Source organism: Piliocolobus tephrosceles, chromosome 1 (assembly GCF_002776525.5).
Source record: "Piliocolobus tephrosceles isolate RC106 chromosome 1, ASM277652v3, whole genome shotgun sequence".
Lineage (NCBI taxonomy): Eukaryota > Metazoa > Chordata > Mammalia > Primates > Cercopithecidae > Piliocolobus > Piliocolobus tephrosceles.
In genome coordinates, this window is record NC_045434.1 from 63,460,072 (window position 1) to 63,485,136 (window position 25,065).

At 44.0% G+C, this 25,065-nt stretch overlaps 1 protein-coding gene and 1 long non-coding RNA gene across 7 annotated transcripts; both read left to right on the forward strand.

Annotated features, from left to right (window-relative positions):
* Positions 1-381: 381 nt before the first annotated feature.
* DYRK3 (dual specificity tyrosine phosphorylation regulated kinase 3) lies at positions 382-14,147 on the forward strand. 2 transcript variants are annotated; one of them, XM_023187022.1, is made up of 4 exons: positions 382-626; positions 1,711-1,800; positions 2,448-2,559; positions 12,338-14,147. In XM_023187022.1, the coding sequence occupies exons 2-4, from the start codon at positions 1,784-1,786 to the stop codon at positions 13,913-13,915; spliced, it is 1,707 nt and encodes a 568-aa protein (XP_023042790.1). In that variant the 5' UTR covers positions 382-626; positions 1,711-1,783; the 3' UTR covers positions 13,916-14,147. The 2 variants fall into 2 exon arrangements, with proteins under 2 accessions (XP_023042790.1, XP_023042789.1); XM_023187021.1 differs by lacking the exon at positions 1,711-1,800.
* Positions 14,148-15,420: 1,273 nt separating this feature from the next.
* Positions 15,421-24,622, forward strand: LOC111522813. 5 transcript variants are annotated; one of them, XR_002725337.1, is made up of 4 exons: positions 15,421-17,336; positions 18,427-18,569; positions 19,784-20,163; positions 24,190-24,622. It is a non-coding gene; the product is annotated as an uncharacterized LOC111522813 (long non-coding RNA). The 5 variants fall into 5 exon arrangements; XR_002725335.1 differs by having other exon boundaries at positions 15,421-17,332; XR_002725336.1 differs by having other exon boundaries at positions 15,421-17,332; positions 18,427-18,550.
* Positions 24,623-25,065: the final 443 nt, after the last annotated feature.

Sequence of the window (25,065 nt, forward strand, 5' to 3'; positions counted from 1 at the left end):
AGCGGGAGGTTTTAGAACTTCCAGGATGCAACATGCTACTTAAGGGACCGCGGACCGTGAGAGGCGGGCAGCCCTTCTGAGATCGCGGGCTGTTACTTTCACCCCTCCTTCGCCGGACCCCTCTGTCCGTCCGCAGCTCGCGCCAGGGAAACCGAGCCGCCTAGGCCGCGGGCTCCTCGCCTCCAGCCTCCCGCCTCCCGCGCCAGCGCTAGCACCGGCTAGGAGCGCCGCGTGGCCTGGAGGGCCGCGTGTCCTGGACCGGCCACGGGCCCCGCCCTCGTGCGTCAGCGCGTAGCTGCGCCGAGGCGTTTCCCGGGGGCGTGCCGCGGTTGCTAGGCGACCAGACCGCTCCCCCTCCCGCCCCTGCAGCTGCGTCTCCCCACTACCCAGCCGGGGCCAGTTGGGAGCGAAGGCGCGCTGAGCTGCAGTGTCTGGCCGAGAGTCCCCTTGGGAGCGTCGCGCCGCGGAGGAGCCGTCCCGGCGTAGGTGGCGTGGCCGGCCGGACCCTCCAACTGGCGCCCCTCCCCGCGCCGGGTCCCGAGCTAGCAGATGGGAGGCACAGCTCGCGGGCCTGGGCGGAAGGATGCGGGGCTGCCCGGGGCCGGGCTCCCGCCCCAGCAGCGAAGGTAACGGCGCCGCGGGGTAACGGGCTGGAGGCGCCTCAGGGAGCGGCTGGCGCGGGCAAGCGAAGCTTGGGGGCGGGGAGGAGGTAGAGTGAGCCCTCAGCAGGGGAGACGGGGGCAGGGGTCTGACTGCCTCCCCGGGACCTCCCCCCACCTCCTCTCCGTCAGGGCCCCCTCCCCCCACCCCTGGCTCACCGGGCGCGGGGGAGAGGACTAGAGCGGAGTTAGAGCAAGAAGAATTTCCACCCCTGGAATACCCCTGAAACCCTAGATCGGGGTATATGGTAAGGGATTACGAAAATCTAGGACTTTTTGTGGGGCTTTTTAGTAAACGGGGAGAGACCGGGAGCGATACCCTGTTGCTTAGAGAGGATAACCAAGGGCTGAACTCTTGGGGTTTGCTGTGAGGGGTGCGGTCTAGCTTCGGATGTACAGATTGTGGGCTGTGCTGGGTACGGCTTTCTCCGGATCCTATTTTGAGAGATTCCCCACCTTGCGTTGTAGTTTACACCTCAATGGAGAGAAGAGACCCCTGCTCCCCGCTTTATTTGCATGCAGACTCTTGTTAATTTCTCCTCTGGCTGTTAGTCACTAGGCAATTTTGCACGTTTTCTTTTTCTTTATAAATGTGACGCCTGTCCTGGTTTGTTTTATCAGGCTTATGGCAAAGGGTCAGTCACATTCGGAATATTTGGTTTCTGTCGGTGAAGCTGTTCCCTGTTAAAAATATAAATAATCCTATCAGAATGTGAGCATGTTTTTAAAAAGAGCATTCCAAAAATATTTGTAGGGTTTTTTCACCTTTATATTTTTATAACACATCTATAAAGAAAACTCTAGAACGAATTTCACAAAACAGTTTTTAAAGGTGACCAGAATATTCCAGGATATTTTAAAAGACATTAAACAAATTATTCCTCTGCAACATCGTCATTGTTATATTCATAGTGTATCATGTAAAATGATACAATGAGATGCTGATGTGTGTAACTGGGAGATCCATGTTCTTGGTAGCAGATGAAATACATTATTCAGGGCCATCTTGTGGATTAAATAAATCTTCTCCGTCTTTTGTGTTCCCTTACAGTGGCGGAGCCACAGTGTTAACAGAGAAGTGATCCTTAATCATTTAGAATTTTGCCTCCACCATTCACCAGAAAATGAAGTGGAAAGAGAAGTAAATTCAATACATTTTATATTTTAGAGCATCCTTTTAGTGTTTGCTGTAGTACTTAACTGTATTTTTCTACAAGTGAGGTAGATGTAAGGAGGTAAGCAAGTAAATTAATAAAGAGAAGACAGCCTTAAAAAGGCCTTTTATTTCTTGCCTGTAAGACCCAGAAGTGTATAGACTGGAGCTAGTCTTCCCATTCACATGGGGAAGACAGGCTCAGAGGAGAAGGTAGCACAGCCCGTGTTAGAGCTGAGATTAGAATCCAAGTCTCTGACTTTGAAAAACTATTACCTCTGTTAGTTTTTTCTGGTCTTTTTTTTTCTCTGTGAACTTCAGATTCAAACTAGACTTTATTTTCAAGTAGTAAGTTATTATGAGATCCTCCTGATAGTCATTATTTTTAACAACATTCAGAGAGACTTGTTTCAACTATTTTAAAATAAAAACCTAGAAATGCTGTCCTTGAAAAACAAAAGTTGGATTTCCTTTCTTCCTCTTCCAAATACCCCAGTTGTTTGTATTCAGTGCCAAAATGTAGTGTAGACTTTTATTTCTATTACTGTTCCTTGTAGCAGATATGAAGCAGTTAAGATACAGGATTTTATATTCTTCAGTTACTGACAGATATTATCTGTAATCCTTTCAACTAGGTTGGGGGATGGTGTCTATGATACCTTCATGATGATAGATGAAACCAAATGTCCCCCCTGTTCAAATGTGCTCTGCAATCCTTCTGAACCACCTCCACCCAGAAGACTAAATGTAAGTAAAAGAAGTAATTCTTTGTACATGAGTTGTTTTGGAAAGGAGGAAGTGCTACTTAATGCTCAAGGTACACTTATGTATCACTGACTACCAGACTTTTTTTTTGTTTCTTTTTGATTCCTCTTGACTTTGAAATAACAATGTCTGTGGTCCAAATTTAGCTTTTCATAGTGATTTCAATTTGAAGCTCACCTTTTTATTTCCGTTTCCACTGGGATAAATATATAGCACTAGGAAAAAAATAATATGCTACTTTTATGTAGGTAATGCTTATTTTTGTATAGGATGATATACACCTAGTATTACAAAGGCTCCTTTTAACAAAAATAAGAAACAGAAAACATCTCGGAATTCATAGATCTGCAGGGTTTTTTCTTCCCCTGCACGATGGAAATGCAGTCTTCATTTATTAGTATGCTAAAGAGAAACATTTTATAGATAGGTGGTAATTAAGACAGTTTGAGACTGCGACACTTAGCCTTTTTTTTTTTTTTTTTTTTTTTTTTTTTGAGACGAAGTCTCTCTGTCGCCCAGGCTGGAGTGCAATGGCATGATCTTGGCTCACTGCAACCTCTGCCTCCCAGGTTGAAGTGATTCTCCTGCCTCAGCTGCCTGAATAGCTGGGATTACAGGCGCGTGCCACCACGCCCGGCTAATTTTTGTATTTTTAGTAGAGACGGGGTTTCACCATGTTGGTCAGGCTGGTCTCGAACTCTTGACCTCGTGATCCTTCCACCTCGGCTTCCCGAAGTGCTGGGATTACAGGCACGAGCCACCGCACCTGGCAGCTTTTTTTTTTTTTTTTTTTTAACTTAAGATAAAATTAATTCACATTCCCTTGGCATGCATAGAGTGGTAGGCAGAGCAGGGTTTGGCCAAGTTCCATGACAAGGAGAGGCTATCCTATGACTTTAAAATTTGCTGCATATGTTATCAGATGAACAAACTGAATAATTGAATTGACTCATTTGTAATATTTCTCTTTCACATTTCTGTGTTTAAGACCTGAAATTGTTTCTATATGAAAAAATCACTTGTATTTTTCATAGTCCTTCCTGTTGTCATCAGTTTTTGCTTAAAATCAACCTTTTTCCTTTTTTTTTTTTTTTCTAAGACGGAGTCTTACTCTGTCGTCCAGGCTGGAGTGCAATGGCGTGACGTCGGTTCATTGCAACCTCTGCCTCCTGGGTTCAAGCAATTCTCCTGCCTCAGCCTTCCTGAGTAGCTGGGATTACAGGCGCCTGCCACCACGCCCAGCTAATTTTTGTATTTTTAATAGAGACAGGGTTTCACCATGTTGGTCAGGCTAGTCTCGAACTCCTGACCTCAAGTGATCGACTTCCCTCGGCCTCCCAAAGTGCTGGGATTACAGGCATGAGCCACCGTGCCTGGCCCTTTTCCCCACTTTCTGTGCTAGTAGTATACAAAACGTGAGCTAAAAATATCTTGAAGGCTGGTCACCCTATTTTTTGTCCCCTTTTGGAGTGTAGTGTGGTTTCTTTCCATTCTTTGCAAGTTTGTTTCTTTAATATGTCAAAATGTCTAAGAACTTCAGAACCATATGCCTCTTGTGTTGCCCATCAGATTGATTGGTTACTTGCTGCCAATTGGCTCATCTCTATAGGAAACCATTTGCAATTGGGTTGAAGTGTTAACATCTGACTTTAAGTCATTTTGACTTTGTTTTTTTTTTTTTTTTTTGGTTTTTTTTGTGGTGGAGTCTCACTCTGTCGCCTAGGCTGGAGTGCCGTGGCGCTATCTTGGCTTACTGCAACCTCTGCCTCCCGGGTTCAAGTGATTCTCCTGCCTCACCCTCCCAAGTAGCTGGGATTATAGGCACCAACGAACATGCCCGGCTAATTTTCGTATTTTTAGTAGAGACGGGGTTTCACCATATTGGTCAGACTGGTTTTGAACTCCGGAGCTCATGATCCGCCCACCTCAGCCTCCCAAAGTGCTGGGATTACAGGTGCGAGCCATTGCGCCTGGCCAAGTCATTTTAACTTTGATTCAGAGTTAGCCAATGCTATTTACCTTCTAGTAGGTTACTTATTTTGTATGTTTCAGGATCAAAAATGAATTTCTTACTGCATGGTGTTTGGCATAGCAGTTTTGCAGGGGAGCAAGAAGAAAGATGTCTTTCTCGCGTAAAGATGTCTTTACGCATTACTCATTTCTTTTTTCTTTTTTTTTCGACGGAGTCTCACTCTGTCACCCAGGCTGGAGTGCAGTGGCACTCACTGCAAGCTCTGCCTCCCGCGTTCACGCCATTCTCCTGCCTCAGCCTCCTGAGTAGCTGGGACGCCCACCACCTCACCCGGCTAATTTTTTGTATTTTTAGTAGAGACGGGGTTTCACCATATTAGCCAGGATGGTCTCGATCTCCTGACCTCGTGATCCGCCCGCCTTGGCCTCCCAAAGAGCTGGGATTACAGGTGTGAGCCACTGCGCCCAGTCCTTTTTTTTTTTCTTTTTTGAGATCAAATCTCACTGTCTCACCCAGGCTGGAGTACAGTGGCGCAATCTCAGCTCACTGCAACCTCCACCTCCCAGGTTCAAGCAGTTCTCCCTGCCTCAGCCTCCCGAGTAGCTGGGATTACAGGCATCTGCCACCATGCCTGGCTAATTTTTGTATTTTTAGTTGAGATGGGGTTTCACCTTGTTGGCCAGGCTGGTGTCGAACTCCTGACCTCAGGTGATCCGCCTGCCTCAGCCTCCCAAAAGTGCGGGGTTTACAGGCATGAGCCACTGCACCCGGTTGTCCTTACTCATTTTGCTGAAAAAAAAAAAAAAATGCGTTTTGACCTCTTGGTGCCACTTACATTTCATTATGCCATGACTCTATCCCGAGATCCTGTTGCCCTTTTTACAAAGTTTTCTAGCATCATTTATTCAAGGTGCTCTTATGTTCTCGTGGTAAACTATAAATCATCTGCCCCACAGACTTTTATTGGGTTAAGTTTTGTGTTGCAGGGATTTAGGGTTTAGGAGCTGGGGAAAAGGTAGGGTTTTATATCTGAGTGAGAAGGATATTCCTTTTGAATTTCTCAGCAAGATTTTTAAAACTTGATTAATGCAGTAGGAGATTCTATTTGAAATGCCAGAAGCCCATCAAATTAGCAGGGTATATGAAGCATTCTTATGAAATAAAACATGATAAATATGACATTATTCATCTCATTGGATATAATTACATGGTTAAGAAAATACTTCATAGAGTCAATCATATACCTTGCTTGGTTATTGTGATTCTAACCTTAGACTAGAAATATTTAGTGTTTTTTTTTCAATAGGTTTTTGGGGAACAGGTGGTGTTTGGGTTACATGAACAAGTTCTTTAATGGTAATTTCTGAGATTTTTGGAGCACCTATTACCCGAGCAGTGTATACTGGACCTAGTGTGTAGTCTTTTATCTCTCACTCCCCTACCACCCCATCCCCCAAGTCCCCAAAGTCCATTGTATCATTCTTAAGCCCTTGTATCCTCTTCATAGCTTAGCTTCCACTTATGAATGAGAACATACCATGTTTGGTTTTCCATTTCTGAGTTACTTCACTTAGAATAATTCCATCCAGGTTGCTGTGAATGCCATTACTTCATTCTTTTTTATGGCTAAATAGTATTCTATGTGATATCTATATGTGTGTGTGTGTGTGTATATATATACACACATATATACATGTGTATATATGTGCATATATACGTATATACATATATACACGTATATATATGCACACACACACATGTATATATGTGCATATATATACCATAATTTCTTTATCTACTCCTTGATTGATGGACATTTGGGGAAATATTTAGTGTTTTAAAACAATTATACTTTAATATGTGTGAACACTAGATTTTTTTAGAACAATGGAAGGAAGGTTTTATTTATAGCACATCAGACTTGATATGTAATTGATTCAGGCCAGTATTTGAGTTATTTACAGGAAAGGAAAGAAAGTTAAGAAGAGAACCCCTCCCTGAAAGGATTCCCTATTTAATAAATGGTGCTGGGAAAACTGGCTGGCCATATGTAGAAAACTGAAACTGGATCCCTTCCTTACACCTTATACAAAAATTAATTCAAGATAGATTAAGGACTTAAATGTTAGACCTAAAACCATAAAAACCCTAGAAGAAAACCTAGGCAATACCATTCAGACCATAGGCATGGGCAAGGACTTCATGACTAAAACACCAAAAGCAATGGCAACAAAAGCCAAAATTGACAAATGGGATCTAATTAAACTAAAGAGCTTCTGCACAGCAAAATAAACTACCATCAGAGTGAACAGGCAACCTACAGAATGGGAGAAAATTTTTACAATCTACCCATATGACAAAGGGCTAATATCCAGAATCTGCAAAGAACTTAAACAAATTTACAAGAAAAAATCAACCCCATCAAAAAGTGGGCAAGGGATATGAAATGTCTTCAAAAGAAGACCTTTATGCAGCCAACAGACATGTGAAAAAATGCTCATCATCACTGGCCATCAGAGAAATGCATATCAAAACCACAATGAGATACCATCTCACACCAGTTAGAATGGTGATCATTAAAAAGTCAGGAAACGACAGGTGCTGGGGAGGATGTGGAAAAGTAGGAACACTTGTACACTGTTGATGGGCCTGTAAACTAGTTCAACCATTGTGGAAGACAGTGTGGCGATTCCTCAAGGATCTAGAACTAGAAATACCATTTGACCCAGCCATCCCATTACTGGGCATATACCCAAAGGATTATAAATCATGCTGCTATAAAGACACATGCATACGTACGGTTATTGCAGCACTATTCACAATAGCAAAGACTTAGAACCAACCCAGATGTCCCTCAGTGATAGAGTGGATTAAGAAAATGTGGCACATATATACCATGGAATACTATGCAGCCATAAAAAGGATGAGTTCATGTCCTCTGTAGGGACATGGATGAAGCTAGAAACCATCATTTTGAGCAAACTATCGCAAGGACAAAAAACCAAACACCGCATGTTCTCACTCATAGGTGGGAATTGAACAATGAGAACACCTGGACACAGGGTGGGGAACATCACACACCGGGGCCTGTTGTGGGATAGGGGATAGGGGAGGGATAGCGTGAGGAGATATACCTAATGTAAATGACGAGTTAACGGGTTCAGCACACCAACATGGCACATGTGTACGTATGTAACAAACCTGCACGTTGTGCACATGTACCCTAGAACTTAAAGTGTAATAATAATAATAAAAGAAGAGAACCCCTCCCTGTGTGGAAAAATTACCTCCCAGAATTCTCCAGATTCACTGGAGAAGATGACCTTGATGGTGGACTACACTGACAGCCTGCTTTGTTCTGGAAGGCATGCTGTTAGAGAGACATAAAGCGCAGCCTACGTTGAGAATGTGAACAGGAGAGTGAGGAAGCCTGACATGTGTTGGGTGAGGTGAGGCAGATGTAGTGGGGATGGTAAACCTCCAGAATGGTGGAGACAGGGACAGCACAGCCCCTTTTAGGTATCCAGAGGGCTCCTACTTGAAATTTGGACATTTCTGTGTAGTTCCCAAAGGCAAAGTAAGACTTATTTTGCAAGGAGAGAAATTTGGGTTTACCTTAAGGAAAAACCATGAATCAGGGACTCCAAATGACATCATTAATATTGTTGTAATAGTTCTGTGGAAATTACATTTCTGATATGTATCTTTCGTATTTATGTTGTGTACCTGAGACCCTCTCATTATCACAAACAGAAGTGAAGGCCTTCAGAGCCAGTACAGCCTTACATGTAAGCAGAGTAGGGGAAATTCCCAGGGACAGACCCTGCACCACAAATAACCTTTCCTAACAGCTTGTCACTGGTGACTGCAGTTCCTAGAGAGGCATTCCTTTGGGTTAGGGCATTGATCTTCTGTTGAAGTTCAAATATCCATGGAGAAGTAACACAGTCCATTGTATAGCGAGTGGAAAGTATGTTTTATGTGGGGAGAAAGTGGGTGAGGCAATTCCGTGTATCCTAAGCAAAGGCCTATTGTGGGGGCCTTCATTGAGCAGAAGGCGTAGTTAGTGCTAGACGCTTGATGGAGGGAGATCAGACTGGAGAAATGGAGGAAGCCACCAGAGAGAGAAGAGAGAAAAAGGGAAGGGGAAGGGTGTATAGGAACTTAAACTTCAATGTATTGAGAATTTTGCTGAATTGTAACCAGTGTCTTAAATATTTTATAGTTGATGAAGTTATTATTATGAATTAGAATTTGATTCACACAACATCCTACAAGCAGATACTGTTATCCACCTCTTGCAGATAAAGAAACTGAGGCTCAGGAAGGCAACAGGGATCTACAGTTTTTTTGGTTTTTTTTTTTTTGAGAAGGAGTCTTGCTCTGTCGCCCAGGATGGAGTGCAGTGATGCAATCTTGGCCCACTGCAACCTCTGCCTCCTGGGTTCAAGCAATTCTCCTTCCTTAGTCTCCCAAGTAGCGGGGATTACAGGCACATGCCACCATGCGTGGCTAATTTGTGTGTTTTTAGTAGAGACGGGGTTTCACCGTGTTGGCCAGGCTCATCTCCAACTCCCAACCTCAGGTGATCTGCCCACTTTGGCCTCCCAAAGTGCTGGGATTACAAGCGTGAGCCACCACACCCAGCTGGACCTACAGCTTTTAAGTAGCGTAGCCAGGACCCCAACCCAGGCCTTCTGACTCCCTGTTTCTTCAGGATGTGTTTCAGAGACTTCAGCAGTAAATATTTAGATACATTAAAGTTAGGTAGTAAAGATTTTAAGGACAACTAGCCAAGATGCTTGTAGATGTTTGTTTTTGTTATGTAAATCTAATGAAAACCAAACAATTGAAATTCTTTTTCTAGTTCCACCAGATTTATTCCCTAATAGATTGCAGGCTGGAGTGCAGTGGCGTGATCTCAGCTCACTGCAACCTCCACCTCCCCGGTTCAAGTGATTCTCCTGTCTCAGGCTCCTGAGTAGCTGGGAATGCAGGTGTGTACCACTACGCCTGGCTAATTTTTGTATTTTTTGTAGAGACGGGGTTTCGCCATGTTGGCCATGCTAGTCTCGAACTCCTGACCTCAGGTGATCCACCCACCTTGGCCTTCGAAAGTGCTGGGATTACAGGCGTGAGCCACTGCGGCCGGCCAATATTTAGATTCTATATGCAGGCCTGTTTATTTTCTTGACCAGTGATAGTTTTCTATTTTGGTATCAGAGAGACTGTATGTACTTGGGCAATATCTGGCCCCTTTATTTTAAAACTAAATGCCAAGCTGTGGCTACATTTGAACTGGCTTCTTGACTTTAAGATCATATAATACGTGATGTAACTATAAGTGTTCTATAAATATTTAAATTGATTAAATGATTTTTTAAAAGGACTTTTATAACTGAATTACGGGGGCTGTCTGAAGTATGCCAACACTTAAATTTTTGTCATTTATGTTTCTTAATATTGTTTTTTCTTATTTATTTTTGGTAATTTATAAATACAATTTTTGTTTTGCTTAGGTTATATCAAAATTTCTAGTTTTTAAAGGTTTGACCACTTTTTAGCTTACATTTTTAGAGATTATAACTGTAGCCCAGAGCTCCTCCGGAATTAATCTGTTCCTCATACTACAGGCTCTCTGAAATTATCAAACAGATAAAGGACATAATTCTTCAGGGTCCATTGAGAAAAACAGTTGTTCTTTTAAGTATCCTAGACTTCCTTTTTTTTTTAACAACAAATTTAGTATTTTTATCTTTCCAGCCCCTTCTTAGTATTTTTCACTGATTTCTTTTTTTATTTTTTTGAGACAGTCTCTCTCTTCTGTTGCCAAGGCTGGAATGCAGCAGTAGCGTGATCTTGGCTCACTGTAGCCTCCACTTCCTAGGTTCAAGCAATTCTCCTGCCTCAGCCTCTCAAGTAGCTGGGATTACAGGTGTGCATCACCACGTCTGGCCTTGTTTTTTTTTTTTTTCTTTTTTCTTCTTTTTGTATTTTTAGTAGAGGTGGAGTTTTGCCATGTTGGCCAGGCTGGTCTCAAACTTCTGGCCTCAAGTGATCTGTCCGCCTTGGCCTCCCAAAATGCTGAGATTACAGGGATGAACCACCATGCCTGGCCAAATTTTTTATTTTGTTTTTTATTTTATTTATTTTTTGAGACGGAGTCTCACTCTGTCGCCCAGACTGGAGTGCAATGGCATGATTTGGCTCACTGCAACCTCCACCTCCTGGGTTCAAGTAATTCTCGTGCCTCAGCCTCCCAAGTAACTGGGATTACAGGCATGCACCATCATGCCCGGCTAATTTTTGTATTTTTAGTAGATACAGGATTTCACCATGTTGGCTAAGCTGATGTCAAACTCCTAACCTCAAGTGATCCGCTTGCCTTGATCTCCCAGAGTGCTGGGATTACAGGCGTGAGACACCACACCCAGCCAAAAAATTTTATATTTTAAGGTGTACAATATAATTGTTTTGATACAGGTAGTGAAATGGTTACTACAGTCAAGCCAATTAAACATACCTGTCATCTCACAGTTACCCTTTTTTCTTTTTCTTTTTTTTTATTTTTATTATACTTTATGTTCTAGGGTACATGTGCACAACATACACGTTTGTTACATATGTATACATGTGTTATGTTGGTGTGCTGCACCCACCCTTTTTTCTTAATATTAATTAATATTAATTTTACTTAGGTGTTTGGTTGTTTTTGTCCTTCTTTTCCTCTGTCTTATTTCAAAAAACCTTGTTTCGATTCAAAGAATCTTAATTCAGAGGAGTAAGTAGAGCTTTTTTCTGTGGGTCACCGTCCCTTCCAGGAGAAGACTGTGGAAAACATAGTGAAAGAAGTGGTGCTCCTTAATCAAGTAGGCTCTTGCTGGGGAATAGTTTTTAAGAAGCACCCCAGGGACCTTGGACCCTCACTGTTATCAGGTACTTGAAGAATTGGTCCAGATGATCTCCAGAGTTCTTTCTAACTTAGAGCTGTTGTGATTCAATGAACTAAGTTAAAAGGCTGCAGTAATTTATATGGGGACCTGGGAGTAGATGATTGAACACTTTGTTGATTCCAGGCCACAGTCAACATTCAGCCCTGCTAGTCTACAGATGCTGGGAGAACCTGGAGCTGAGTTATATTAATGGGAAGGGCCCTGGAATAGGAGCCAGAAGACCTAGGTTCAAATTCTGCTTCTGTCACTTGATGGTGCCTTATTGTTTACACTTCAGTAGGCATTATTTTGACCATGCTATTTGTCCTTAAGATTTGGGAAGATACTTGAAACAATTAGTAAACAGTGAAAGATAGTGCATATGTTATACGTAATCAAGTACCAAATTATGTGGCATAAACTGGACAAACTGCAGTTAGGATGTGAGGTTAATTAGTATGGGCTTGGAGTAGTTCTAAGTGGAAGAGAGAGGAAATGAACTGGGCTTTGAAGGAATGTAGGAGTCGAGGGGATGAGGGGTAGAAGGATTCTCAGTACAAGGACACATCTTTAAGAAGGAACCTGGCATGTAGGGGGCATGGTAAGACCATCTTGTCTTGAACAAAGCAAGGCATGTATGGGGATTAGGGATGGCCGCAATATTCAGGGAGTCTGAAAATTAATATAACATAAGTTGCTAGAGACTCTTGCTTTTCTTATCTCCTTTTTGGATCATTTTAACCTTAAAGTAAATATGACTGGATATGTTTTGATGTTATTCAGTTAGAGGAGGGAGGATTCTTCCATCTTTCTGATGTCTTTAATGACTTTAACATATTCATTGTCTCTTTCATAGATGATCACTGAGAAGTTTACAAGAGATCATACTCAGCACTTTTTGGATGGAGGTGAGATGAAGGTAGAACAACTGTTTCAAGAATTTGGCAACAGAAAATCCAATACTATTCAGTCAGATGGCATCAGTGACTCTGAAAAATGCTCTCCTACTGTTTCTCAGGGTAAAAGTTCAGATTGCTTGAATACAGTAAAATCCAACAGTTCATCCAAGGCACCCAAAGTGGTGCCTCTGACTCCAGAACAAGCCCTGAAGCAATATAAACACCACCTCACTGCCTATGAGAAGCTGGAAATAATAAATTATCCAGAAATTTACTTTGTAGGTCCAAATGCCAAAAAAAGACATGGAGTTATTGGTGGTCCCAATAATGGGGGGTATGATGATGCAGATGGGGCCTACATTCATGTACCTCGAGACCATCTAGCTTATCGATATGAGGTGCTGAAAATTATTGGCAAGGGGAGTTTTGGGCAGGTGGCCAGGGTCTATGATCACAAACTGCGGCAGTACGTGGCCCTGAAAATGGTGCGCAATGAGAAGCGCTTTCATCGTCAAGCAGCTGAGGAGATCCGGATTTTGGAGCATCTTAAAAAACAGGATAAAACTGGTAGTATGAACGTTATCCACATGCTGGAAAGTTTCACATTCCGGAACCATGTTTGCATGGCCTTTGAATTGCTGAGCATAGACCTTTATGAGCTGATTAAAAAAAACAAGTTTCAGGGTTTTAGCGTCCAGTTGGTACGCAAGTTTGCCCAGTCCATCTTGCAATCCTTGGATGCCCTCCACAAAAATAAGATTATTCACTGCGATCTGAAGCCAGAAAACATTCTCCTGAAACACCACGGGCGCAGTTCAACCAAGGTCATTGACTTTGGGTCCAGCTGTTTTGAGTACCAGAAGCTCTACACGTATATCCAGTCTCGGTTCTACAGAGCTCCAGAAATCATCTTAGGAAGCCGTTACAGCACACCGATTGACATATGGAGTTTTGGCTGCATCCTTGCAGAACTTTTAACAGGACAGCCTCTCTTCCCTGGAGAGGATGAAGGAGACCAGTTGGCCTGCATGATGGAGCTTCTAGGGATGCCACCACCAAAACTTCTGGAGCAATCCAAACGTGCCAAGTACTTTATTAATTCCAAGGGCATACCCCGCTACTGCTCTGTGACTACTCAGGCAGATGGGAGGGTTGTGCTTGTGGGGGGTCGCTCACGTAGGGGTAAAAAGCGGGGTCCCCCGGGCAGCAAAGACTGGGGAACAGCACTGAAAGGGTGTGATGACTACTTGTTTATAGAGTTTTTGAAAAGGTGTCTTCACTGGGACCCCTCTGCCCGCCTGACCCCAGCTCAAGCATTAAGACACCCTTGGATTAGCAAGTCTGTCCCCAGACCTCTCACCACCATAGACAAGGTGTCAGGGAAACGGGTAGTTAATCCTGCAAGTGCTTTCCAGGGATTGGGTTCTAAGCTGCCTCCAGTTGTTGGAATAGCTAATAAGCTTAAAGCTAACTTAATGTCAGAAACCAATGGTAGTATACCCCTATGCAGTGTATTGCCAAAACTGATTAGCTAGTGGACAGAGATACGCCCAGAGATGCATATGTATGTATTTTTATGATCTTGCAAACCTGCAGATTGAAAAATTGCAAGCCCATTGGTGGTGGTTTTTGTTAGACTAGACTTTTTTTAAACAAGACAAAACATTTTTATATAACTATGAAAGAATTCTTCAAGGGCTAATTACCTAACCAGCTTGTATTGGCCATCTGGAATATGCATTAAATGACTTTTTATAGGTCAATGCATCTTTGTTATTATCGTCAGAGGTATTTCAACTGATGTATTATACTATTGGTTTAAATCTCTTTCTCTCAAGATAGAAGGTGTAGCAAAAAATGTATCCCAACTACTCCTCACTTCTAGTGTCCCTCGGCGTCTGTCCTGGAAAGGGTAATTTGGGATGTGGTGTTAGTTGTGGCTGAGAGCCAATGCTAGGTCCCTTACCCCAGTAGGCCATTCACTAGGCTCATTCTAGGTGAAAGAGCTCACAGCAGACTGTGGGATGGGGGAGCACCAGGAAGCTGTTGGTGACCTGGACAATTGGTGTCTCTGGTTTTCAGTGACTCATTCCTCTTCCCTTCAGTTCTCTGATGTTTGGTGTTATTATGTTGTTATTTTGCCTCTGATTTGTTTCCTAGTCACTCAAAGCATTTTACAGAAGCCTTACCACTTTACCAAATAACCCTGTAAGGTGCTGATTTAAAAATTGAGTCATATGCATCCCTCCTTCTTTCCTCTCCCATGTCCAAGGAAGATAAAACAGCTTCTCTGCCACAATTGACCCAGAATGCTAAAGACAGAGAATCAGCATGAAAACGGCAGCTCCCCAGCTTTGTGGTACTCCATGGACCAGCCTCCTTGCTGCATTTTCATAGAATCTCTTCCTTATAAAAGTAGTCACTCTCGGGTAAACCTTACTACAGTTTAAAAATGCTTCCCTCTTCTCTTTACAGCTGCCTGCCACCTTAATGTGCCACATTTTTTCCCACTTTCACTTTAAGCTTAATGCTATTCCCTAGATCTGAGTGAACTTCAGTTAGAAGAAAACTAAAAATCCAGAAACTGGTGATAAACAATTGTTTTCCCCTTTACGTTTCTTAATTTTATTCTCTTCAACAGCTTTTCTTTTTCTCTGCTGAGATTTAAACAGTGAGGGCTGATAATAAAACTAGTTGTTAAGCCAGTGTCCTACTTAGAAGGGTGGAGAATGGACAGAAACTAACTCATTGCTACTGGGTTTTGTTTGTTTTTTTCTGTCCCTTCCTCTATTTCTGTCCTCTTCCAGAACAAAAGTATGCTCAAGTTCTATCCTAAATGTGTACTTTTGGCTGGGTATAGTGGCTCATGCCTGTAATGGGAGGCTGAGGTGGGTGGATCCCTTGAGTTTGGGAGTTCAAGACCAGCCTGGGCAACCTGGTGAAACCCCACCTCTACAAAAACAAAAATTAGCCAGGTGTGGTGGCACATGCCTATAATCCCAGCTACTTGGAAGGCTGAGGTGGGAGGATCACTTGAGCTGAGATCGTGCGGCTGCACTCCAGCCTGGGCAACAGAGTGAGACTCTGTCTCAAAAAAAAAGTGTGTTCTTTAAAGTAGAATATTTGCTTTTTACAATATAGTTCTCAGAATGATCCAGTTCCATTTATTCTAGAATGCGGTGCAAACTTGACGAGATTGGAAGAAGCTCTTCTTGTTGGGCAGTGTAGTAACAAGAAAAGAAAAGAAAAATACCATGGGTATATTATTTAGGGAACTTTTGCTTTATCCAAAAGTAGTCATGATTGCTGTAGCATAGGCTATGAAAAATGAGAGAGTGCAAATCTCTCTCATTTAAATGTCCAGGGTGGCTTTAGTCTCCCAAGTACAAAGGCCAGATGGCAGAGAACAGCTTAAACTGAGCCTTTAGCCTCATTAATAGGGGGAAGTCTTGGTACTTTTGGCAACTAAGAAACTGGATTATTTAAAACCTTAATTATCTCCTTTACTCCTGGTTTACAGAAGGCAATAAATGTACAACTCCTTTAGATCCCTCTAACTGCTGCTGAATTTTCTTTATTTCTAAGTCTGCATCCTATCTCTTGATTGCATTGTCTGAAGAAGCTGTGTGAAATTTGTCTGGTCATTGGTTTTCTTGTCTGATAGTGGTATCTTGATCTCTTCACATGTCACACTAAATGCTGCTTATAACCCATCCTCGTCATCTTTACTCATCACTGCTTTCTTCAAGGGAGGTCTTGAAACTGCCTTACCTACCTCATGATCTGCTAGTCGAAATAGTGACTCTTTGGAAGATTGGTAGTCTCTGAATGAATTATCCAATGTCTGCTTCCCCACATTAACTGCATTGCATAGTTTTGGGAACTTTGCAGGTGCTAAATCTTCATGGCCATGAAGATGAAACACCTTGAGAAATGGGAACACCTCTTCACTGTGTACTTGGATCAGCCTTCTTTCAACTACCAAGAAATGCATGATTTCTCTGCCAACTCCAGGAAGTAGTACAGCACGATTGAATCCTTCAGTGAATCTCTTCATCATAACATAGGGTGTAAAAGCTCGCATCTACTCAAAAAACTCAAATCTACTTTTTCAGTAGATAGGAGCTTACATTGACTTATGAATGATTTTCTTGTAGGCCCAACTGTGTCACGACCCTCCAGTTGAAACAAAGCATGAGTTATTTTTATATTGAGTCCTTAAACTGCTAGCCAGGTAGATGTTTTCTTAAAGTCTAGAGCAGGATCCAAGTCAGATGAAGGAGGTGGCACACCTGGCTTAACTGCAGATCAGGGAGCATTGAACCTCTACAATTTGCTGCATTGGATTTGTGCTTGGGTTTCTCACTGAATAGTAAATTAGAGAAAATGCTGCTTTTACTATTTTGCATTTTATATCAACATTAGCAGCCTGTTCCCACTCGGGTGCTGTCCAAGGCACATGTTTCCTTGGGATGTTTGGACAGAACGATCTGGCTTGATGTATTTCTTGGGCTCTGGTACCACATCATAGAGTTGGTTAAATGTAGCCAGCAGCAGTGTCAAGACAGCTGACACTGTCTTCCAAGAGTGAATGTGTTGGCCTTTGGAACTGCTGCTAACGCCATGTGTAGGGTGGCGAGCACATCTTTAGGTGGTGGCAAGGCTGTATCTGATTGACACAGATCTGCAATCCCTAACACCATATTGCTGTTGTCCTGAATTTTCTAACTTGGAGAAATTTAAGGATCTCCTGCATTATCTAGGCAGAGCATATGTTGAGGTTGTTTTGCCAGTTGTTATCAGTGTTTAAGAAGTGCTCCTGCAAACAAACTGTGTTAAAAGGATTATGACCTCATATGCATCTGATGTACACTGTGTTTTGGTGTTTGTGTTTTTAGAGTTCTAGCCAGTACTGTGCCTGAACTTGGGAGAGAAAGGAGCCTGTGGCTGAGGTTGGTGCGTGCTCTATTTCTGTGTATCAAATAGACTATAAGGTTACTGAAACTGGGTTAAGTGAAAGGGCATAGACAACTCATTACACTGTAGACAGATTTTAGAAAGCTACGGGAAGGCAAATGGATGTTTCTGCCTAAATTTGGCAACCTAGAGAGTGATGCAGAGCAGAGTCACTGAGGTTGGCATGCCTGTCTTCTGCAGGCCAATGCAAGTTTTAGGAGAGTGGGCTGCTTAAAAACATGGTGCTCGTCCACATGAATTTGATGGTTTATGGGTGGGTTTCAAGCTTAGGGACAAGTTGTGGTTTTTAGAGGCAGTAACCCTATGCCACCTTTTTGGCCACTGTTAAAGTTTCACTTGGATCCAGCCATAGCAGTGAATGACCGAATTGGATCAGTTAGTGTAGGAATTCAGACTGTCTCTTCCTCAGTTACTGGATTGTTCTTTAGTCATTTTTCTTGTAGTCATTTCAGTTAAACTGGTTAGGTTAGGTGACTTACTAATTTCTAAATTAACAAAATTGAATTTCCAAATTGTTTCTGATATGGTGAGAGTTGGGTTAGAATTTTGATTTCATTCCCCAAGTCATTTTTTCTTTTTCTTTATTTTTTCTTTTTGAGACAGAGTCTCACTCTGTCATCCAGGCTGGAGTGGAGTGGTACAGTATTGTCTCACTGCAGCCTCAACCTCCCAGACTCAGGTGATTCTCCCACCTCAACCTCCAAAGTAACTGGGACTACAGTCATGCGCTACCATGCCTGGCTAATTTTTTGTATATCTGTAGAGGGGGAGTTTCACCATGTTGCTTGAGCTGGTCTTGAACTCCTGGGCTCAAGTGATCTATGTGCCTTAGCCTCTCAAAGTGCTGAGATTATAGGCGTGAGCCACCATGCCCAGCCTCATTTTTTCTTTCAATATGGAAAATTGGCTAATCCACCTAATACCGCTCATCCTCTTGTATTCTATCCTACCTTCTACCCTCAGAGTTATTGATGTACTCTTTCATCATGTGCTATCATGATTTCTGCTTAGATTAGAAAGTAAGCTTCAAATGGGCAGGCCCATGTCTTCATATTGTTCTGAATTACAGATTTTGATGGCCGCTGATCATGTGCAGATGATGGAAGCTCATTTCCTTCCATGAACCAGGAGCATGCTCGCCTCTTCTTTTAAGTTGACCCACACAGTCTCTGATGTCTTCTTTTTGGGAAAGGGTAATCAGATAAGGATTATGTAAGGACACTTTCTTCTGGTCCAGTGTTAGATGCAGTTACCTTGGTAATAATGAAAAACATGAATACCACCAAAACCTAACTATGATGTAAGAATTCTGCTTCTGCCCCCCAGGGGCTCTGAAAGAGTCTAGCCTGGATCTTCTTTCCCAGAGGAAGTTTGACTTATGACCATATTAGGATGCTTTATTCCTCAGTGTTTAAGGGAGTTGGGGCTGACAGGTTAGCTGGCTAATGTCATTACATTTTAGTTTTTGTGACATTTAATCTGTTAAGAAGGGGGCTTATTGCATAATCAAAAAAAGAACAATAAAAAAATAAAAATTTCTACTGTGAAACTATTTTGATCTGTAGCAGCTAGTCATGTTAAAACACTTTGTTTTGCTTAATTCGTAACTAGGCATAATTAAAGTTAAATGCTAAATTTTAGGTAGCAGCTGATAAATGCTTCTAAGCTTTCCTGACAGAATACTCCTACTACTTTGGTGAATCATGGAAAATTCTTTCTCCTTTATTTTTAATTATTTCTTTTGCATCTGTTATTGATGTCATCAACACGGAAGTTGGAAAGGTGACAATGATTGTTCTAGACTGCCTCTGTATGCTTTTTCTCCTCTGAAAATTAAAAATACTTATACCTTGAGCCAGGTGGAATTGCCAAAACATGTTTTCCTCCGTGTCTTCAGTCTAGGTGACCAGTCTGTAGAGCGCTATAACTTATTAGGCTTAGAGCAGCGGCAGGCATCCATGCTATGGAAAACCTGGAGTCAGTACAAATAAGGAGTAAGAAAAGGCCAGGGATTGGCAAATCAAAGAAGAGTTCTGCTCTGCCAGAGATTAGCCTCCCAGTTTTAAATATATTTTTAATATCCCCATTTTAACATATCCCATTTTCACCTTCAACCTATGCTTCCCGAAGCCCAAACTTTTAAAGAATGTACCTCCAGACCTGGCCTTCAGCCTAATATGATTAGGGTGTTTTTCTGAGTGTCTGTCAAATTATACTGGCTAATTTCAATGAGAAAAGATTTTAAGAGTCATAGTGAACCCATCCATAAAAGGACTAAAAGCTCTCTGGTTCCTGAGATCCACAACCCCTGAGAGAAGCCAAAACTACAAATACATCGTCTAGACTTTGAAGAAGCAGGATATGATTCTTAATATAGCTCACCCACCGCTAAGTTAAGCCTAGATTCTAATATTTTTCTATAACAGGAGAAGCCTCCCTGACTGGAGACTAGAAAGAGTCTCACATCTTCTGCTACCACATGAATAGACTAAAAAGAAAGAAGAGTCCCAGATGGGGCCAAGTGGTGACCTGTAGCTATTTCAGCTCAGAATGTCAGCCTCTAAAGCATCAGGTTTGAATGACTTTGGTGTCATGGGATTCTGTCCATTGTCCGTTTGAGTCTGCTGACATGCTTCCTCTGGAAAGTGCAGTTTGGCATGGACGAGTCAGTGGTTTTTTATTTTGGGGTGTTTTTTAAAAAATAAAAATGAATTACTTTGAGAATTTTTTAGCATCTCCTGATTGTTTCAAAACCAAGGCCGAGAACTGTCGCAGGCAAGAACTTGTGTGCCGAACTCTGAAGGAGGTGAGTACCAGTCACTGGGTAATTAGGGCTGTGCGGCAGGTACAGCCTCTCTCACTTGATGACAATGATACAGAAAGAAAATCTTGGGAAGGGACAAGGCTTCCCTGAGAAACAGCCTTACAGAGAGTCCACCAGTATTCCTCCTTTAGTACCCAGAGCTTCTGTTCACCGTCTGCTTTGTGAGCTCCGGCCTTGCTGTGAAGGAAAATGGGAAAACATGTAGAATGCTCAGGGCTGACCATCTCCCAGGAGCCTGAATCAGCAGCTCTCCCATTTACCCTCTTGGGGCCCAAGCTCAGCTTAAGGATGAAACCTGACACGCAACTTTAAGGAATACAGTTTATTTGGGAAGTTTGGATGTTTTTCTTAGGCCCAGGCCTCAGTCTGTGGGATAACTTTTAAAGCCTAAGGGAACTGAGCAAATGAAAGAGGAAAACAATGTTCCTAAGGGCTGTGGGCTCTGCTCCACCCTGCTTCTGATCTGGCCCTGAGCCGCGATTGCCCTGGCAACAGGAGCTAATTGGATACCTAACAGGGACTGCCTTCTGCTGCCCTTGAGTTGTCCCCTAGATTGTTGTGGCGTGAATATAGTTCACTCCAGCCTTAACCTCCCTGGCGTCAGGTGATCTCCTACTGCAACCTCCCAAGTAGCTGGAACTACAGGCATGTATCACCATGCCCAGCTAATTTTATTTATTTATTTATTTTTGTTTTGAAGATGGAGTCTCACTCTGTTGCCCAGGCTGGAGTGCAATGGCACAATCTCGGCTCACTGCAGCTTCTGCCTCCCAGGTTAAGTGATTCTTCTGCCTCAGACTCCCGAGTAGCTGGGACCACAGGAGTGCGCCATCACACCTAGCTAATTTTTTGTATTTTTGATAGAGACGGGGTTTCGCCATGTTAGCCAGGCTAGTTTTGAACTCCTGACAGGTAATCTGCCTGCCTCGGCCTCCCAAAGTGTTGGGATTACAAGTGTGAGCCACCGCGCCTGGCAAGTTTTTTTGTGTGTTTGTGTATTTTTTTTTTTTTTTTTGTAGAGATGGGTTTCACAATGTTGGCCAGGCTGGTCTCGAACTCCTGGCCTCAAGCCATCTGCCCATCTCAGCTTCCCAAAGTGCTGGGATTATAGGAATGAGCCATTGTGCCCAGCTTTCCCTGGATTCTTGAACAGGGTTTCTGCCTTATGGGAGCCCAGCCTAAAGCTAGAAATGGACCTTCCCATATTCACATGGAGCAAATCCAGGTTAGAGACATTAACTGCTGCTGGAGGAACTATAGACCAGGCAGAATTTGAAAGAACATTCAGCCTGCAATATCGCTGTTAAAATTTACCCATGATCAGGCCGGGCACAGCGGCTCAAGCCTGTAATCCCAGCACTTTGGGAGGCCGAGGCCCACGGATCACCTGAGATCAGGAGTTCAAGACCAGCATGGCCAACACAGTGAAACGCTGTCTCTACAAAATGCAGAAGATTAGCCATATGTGGTGGCACGTGCCTGTAATCCTAGATACTCGGGAGACTGAGGCAGGAGAATCACTTGAACCCAGGAAGCGGAGGTTGCAGTGAGCCGAGATTGCACTCCAGCCTGGGCAACAGTGCGAGACTCTGTCTCAAAAACCAAACAAAACCCATGCTCAAAGGCACCACAAACCAGGATACTCCCATGGCTCTTTATGCCCTTTAAGACAAAAATTATCAGAGCTTAGAAAAGGCAGTGAAAATGGCAATGAGGACTGCTAGTGCATTGCCTATTGCTTTTTACTTTCTAGGAAGGAATTTGTCAGTCCAAAGGCAGAAATGTAAAGTGACTGCATCTAGTCTGTGCAGATACTAAGGACTGACCTTGACCTTCCGGTAGAGTGAGCCTGGACATGATTTGACCTCATTTTGCAGAGGCTGCTCGGCCCTGCCTTTGAATCTGGCTGTTGATGATCTCCTGATTGAGGAGCACATCCAGGACACCCAATCTGAACCACTGCAGAGAATTCTTAAATCATTCCCAGGGTGGACCCCTGACCCAAGCTGCACTCACCTCTGCTGTTCTCAAGCATGTCTATATAGGCCTTTGTTGGTGCATTGATTCTTTCACCAGTGACTTGTTGAGCAACTGTTGTGTGCAAAAAAAGCACCCTAGTGGCATTTATCAAGGATAGGGAGTGTCAGCAGCATTGCTGACCATATGTTTAGAATCTAACAAAAGCTAGGCAATGGCTTCAGAGAAAACTTGCCAGCAAGTTATCTGCACTCTGTTGTGGTTTAAAATTTGTGTAACTCTGACAGTGAATGGGATGGGGAGGGGAGATGGTTTCAGAAGAGAATGTCCTCTGAGTCTGTGCATAGTATAAAATAAGGGGCTTCTGGCCGGGCGCGGTGGCTCAAGCCTGTAATCCCAGCACTTTGGGAGGCCGAGACGGGCGGATCACGAGGTCAGGAGATCGAGACCATCCTGGCTAACACGGTGAAACCCCGTCTCTACTAAAAATACAAAAAACTAGCCGGGCGAGGTGGTGGCGCCTGTAGTCCCAACTACTTGGGAGGCTGAGGCAGGAGAATGGTGTGAACCCGGGAGGCGGAGCTTGCAGTGAGCTGAGATCCGGTCACTGCATTCCAGCCTGGGTGACAGAGCGAGACTCCATCTCAAAAAAAAAAAAAACAAAAACAAAAACAAAAAACAAACAAACAACAAAAAAAAGAATAAGGGGCTTCTGTCCTGAGCTGAAGGTGGAGGATAAAAGATGGTAGGAATGAAAGGCATGAAAGACATGGCTATCCAGTAGCAACTTGGCTCTCACCTCCCTGTTTCTGACCTTGAAGATGAGATGGGGTTACCCTTCAGGTTTCTCTGCCATGATTTCAGATCACGGGTTTGGCTCTTTCTTCTCCCTCATCAAACTGATTCTATCCCGGATTAGCCATCTTGAGGTCCGCGGGGGAGGAGGAACCAGCAGACCCGGCTTCCCTACTTCTCTTCCCCGATTCCCTCATTTCCCTCAACAAGTAGCCCGCTGTGTTGCTGTTTTCTCTGGTTGCTAAAACTACATTGCTTACTTCTGTCCCACCAACAATCCAGCCAGAGCCTGAGACTGAGGTGAATACAAGAGATGAATTCAGAAACCTCATCCCTGGGATCTTTCACCCGAGTTTTTGAGCCAGTGTCCCACATTGTCCTGGTGCCATTCCCCTCTCAGCAAACACTCTTCATTCATCGCTTTTCCCTTTGGAACTGAAGTCACTAGCTGCTTTAAAATGCCAGCGAGATGTCCAGGCAAAGTGGCATGAGTGAGAGAGAGGAGGCTTCAGAGCTCTTTGGGGGACCAAGAGGAGTGATGGACCACAGGTGCTTCCTGTCAATGCTGCTAAAATAACGAGGGGCAGACGCTTCCGTGGTGGGTCTTCCTGCAGGCACAACTGTTTCCCAACCGCTGTGTCACACACGCTATTGCTACCCCTTCCCAGCCCAACCTGGCCTGGGGCAGCTGCATTTCAAAGAGAGGACTTCCTCTGTTCTTCATTTAGTACCAGCCTTAAATTCTACTACATTCAGAAGGGGAGGCGCCGCTTTCGCTGGGAAAGCTGGGCTGGAGCCGGAGGAACACACAAGGCGGAGATTTCCCAGACCACAGAGTCGCAGTTGTAAAGTTAGAAACCTGGTAGGGAACAGCTGCGGGAGCCTCCTGGGTGGGAAGTGTCCTACCTCCCCAAACCCTGCGGCTGTACTTCCACGGGGCTCCCCGAGGGGGCGCCAGGCCCTGCCTCCACCTTTCTCTGCCTTGTCTTCAGTCGCTCAGTAAATGCCCAGTGTACTCGGTGGGCCAGGCGCTGTGCTGGATCCATTCAAACATAACACACGTGTTTAGTGGAAGGTCAAACATGTAAAGAATTGAAATACAATGAGATGCATATGATGGTAGACTTGAACTAGTGCCCTAGGAGCCAAGTGTTCCTCGAAAGACCCATTCGGATGAAGGGTCCCTCACTAGCCATGACCATTTCCTCTCCTTTGTTTCCCTTATTTCTACCCTAGCCACCACCCGCAGCACCAGTGGCCACCCACTGTCTCCATCCAGTGCCTTCTGCCTCAGAGATTGGGAATGAATGGTGCCCAGACTCTTCCTAGCTGAAGAAATGGGAGGAAGAGTGCCCAGCTGGAGAGATCAAACACCCGTCCCTTCAGTTCACAGCAGAGCCAGGGTTTATGACCAGACCCCTCCCTGCTGCGACCAACCCCATCCCGCCGCCACTGTCGCGTTTACAGCGCCTTTTCAACAGTCCCCATCCCACTCCCCAAAGCTGCCAAATTGGTTTATTTTTACCTACTGGGTTGGAAAAGGGGCAAAGGCTGAGGCTGGGGCAGTTCTGTGGCGCCAGCTGAGGCTTAAATACAATGAGAAAGTCCCACCCTGCCAGCTCTGCCTGAAGAGAACCCAGTAGGAAATAAATAGCGCTGTGTGCCCTGCCTGGATGCCTGGCCTGCATATGTCTGCCTGGACTCCAGCCTGTCACATGAGCCGAGGCAGGTTAAAAAGAGAGCTCGGGTGATCTCCCAGCTCAGGTATCTGTCCTGGCATGAGGAGCTGTGGGGTGACGGTGCCAGCTTTTCTTTACAGGGCCTGGTGGACAGGGAGGCCCAGTGGGCAGGGGCAATTTGGGCCAGGGAGGGAGTGGGCCAGGAAGGGAGCCGGACAGGTGGACTTGGCCCCAGTGCCAGTCCGCCTCCAGCTATCAGCCTCCAGCTCTGGGCACTGGGAAAGGGTGATAACGTTGGTAAGGACACTGTGACTGCCTAACATTAGTAAGGGCAGATGACTGGAAGGGAGAAAAAGCTTGGCAGAAGTTCCAGGACTAAATCTTAATTTGGCCAAAGCCGTTGTTTCCGTCACACCCCACCCCGTGTGCGCAT